This window comes from Plectropomus leopardus, unplaced genomic scaffold (assembly GCF_008729295.1).
Source record: "Plectropomus leopardus isolate mb unplaced genomic scaffold, YSFRI_Pleo_2.0 unplaced_scaffold86728, whole genome shotgun sequence".
Taxonomy (NCBI): Eukaryota; Metazoa; Chordata; class Actinopteri; order Perciformes; family Serranidae; genus Plectropomus; species Plectropomus leopardus.
Genome location: NW_024695603.1, coordinates 1 through 959, shown reverse-complemented (window position 1 = coordinate 959; position 959 = coordinate 1). Strand labels below are relative to the sequence as shown.

The following is a 959-nucleotide window of genomic DNA, read 5'->3' as shown; positions in this document are numbered from 1 at the left end:
TATTTTTGCATTTTTACTTCTCTACCATCAGTTACATGTTTTTGTTGTGTGTCCCTCCAGAGCTCCCACAGCAACACGTCTGTAAGGAGGAGGAGGTTCCTGCTGAGCAGCAGCTCCGTGTTCAGGAGAGGAGCTCCAGTCTGGACCAGGAGGAGCCAGAGCCTCCTCGGATTAAAGAGGAGCAGGAGGAGCTGTGCAGCAGTCAGCAGGGAGAGCAGCTCCTGCTGAAGCAGGAGGAGGATGATTTTATTTTGACTCCGTCTTATGAGGGAAGTGAGCTCAGTGAACCAGAACCAAACAGCGACCAGCTCTTCTGTCACCGCTCTGCTGTCGCTGAGATCCAAAATCAGACCGAAGGCGAGCAGGCAGACTCAGGATCAGAGCTGCAGAGACTTTATGAAAGCAACAATCACAGTGACACAGTTCACTACTCGACCACGTCAACGACTCACTGTGGTGCTCACGCGCGTAAAAAGTACTTTCAGTGTGACTTTTGTGGAAAAGTTTGTAATTTTAGGTCCCAGCTGTTGGCACACATGAGACAACACACGGGCGAGAAGCCGTTTATGTGCAAAACATGCGGGAAAGCTTTCAGGCGTAACGGCGACCTGAAAGTCCACGTGAGAATCCACACGGGCGAGAGGCCGTACGCGTGCAAGACCTGCGGGAAAAGCTTCTGTGAGATGTCCGCATTGTGCCGCCACAAGAAAACGCACACGGACGAGAAGCCACACTCGTGTCAGACGTGCGGGAGAGCGTTCAGACGCAACGATGACTTGGTCGTCCACTTGAGAACTCACTCAGGCGAGCGGCCGTACACCTGCCAAACCTGTGGGAGAGACTTCAGGTCCAGCAGTAACTTGAAAAGCCACATGAGGACGCGCACGTGTGAAAAACTGCATGTTTCTTTCTGAGAAATCCCAGTGAATGAGAGCGAGCTTCGTTTGGTTATTTCAACC

At 52.0% G+C, this 959-nt stretch overlaps 1 protein-coding gene across 1 annotated transcript; it reads left to right on the top strand.

The window, feature by feature from the left end:
* Positions 1-60: 60 nt before the first annotated feature.
* LOC121940426 (oocyte zinc finger protein XlCOF19-like) lies at positions 61-953 on the top strand (the record flags this gene model as incomplete). The annotated part of the gene is made up of 1 exon (XM_042483203.1): positions 61-953. A coding segment is annotated over one exon (854 nt), but the record flags the coding sequence as incomplete, so codon positions are not given.
* Positions 954-959: the final 6 nt, after the last annotated feature.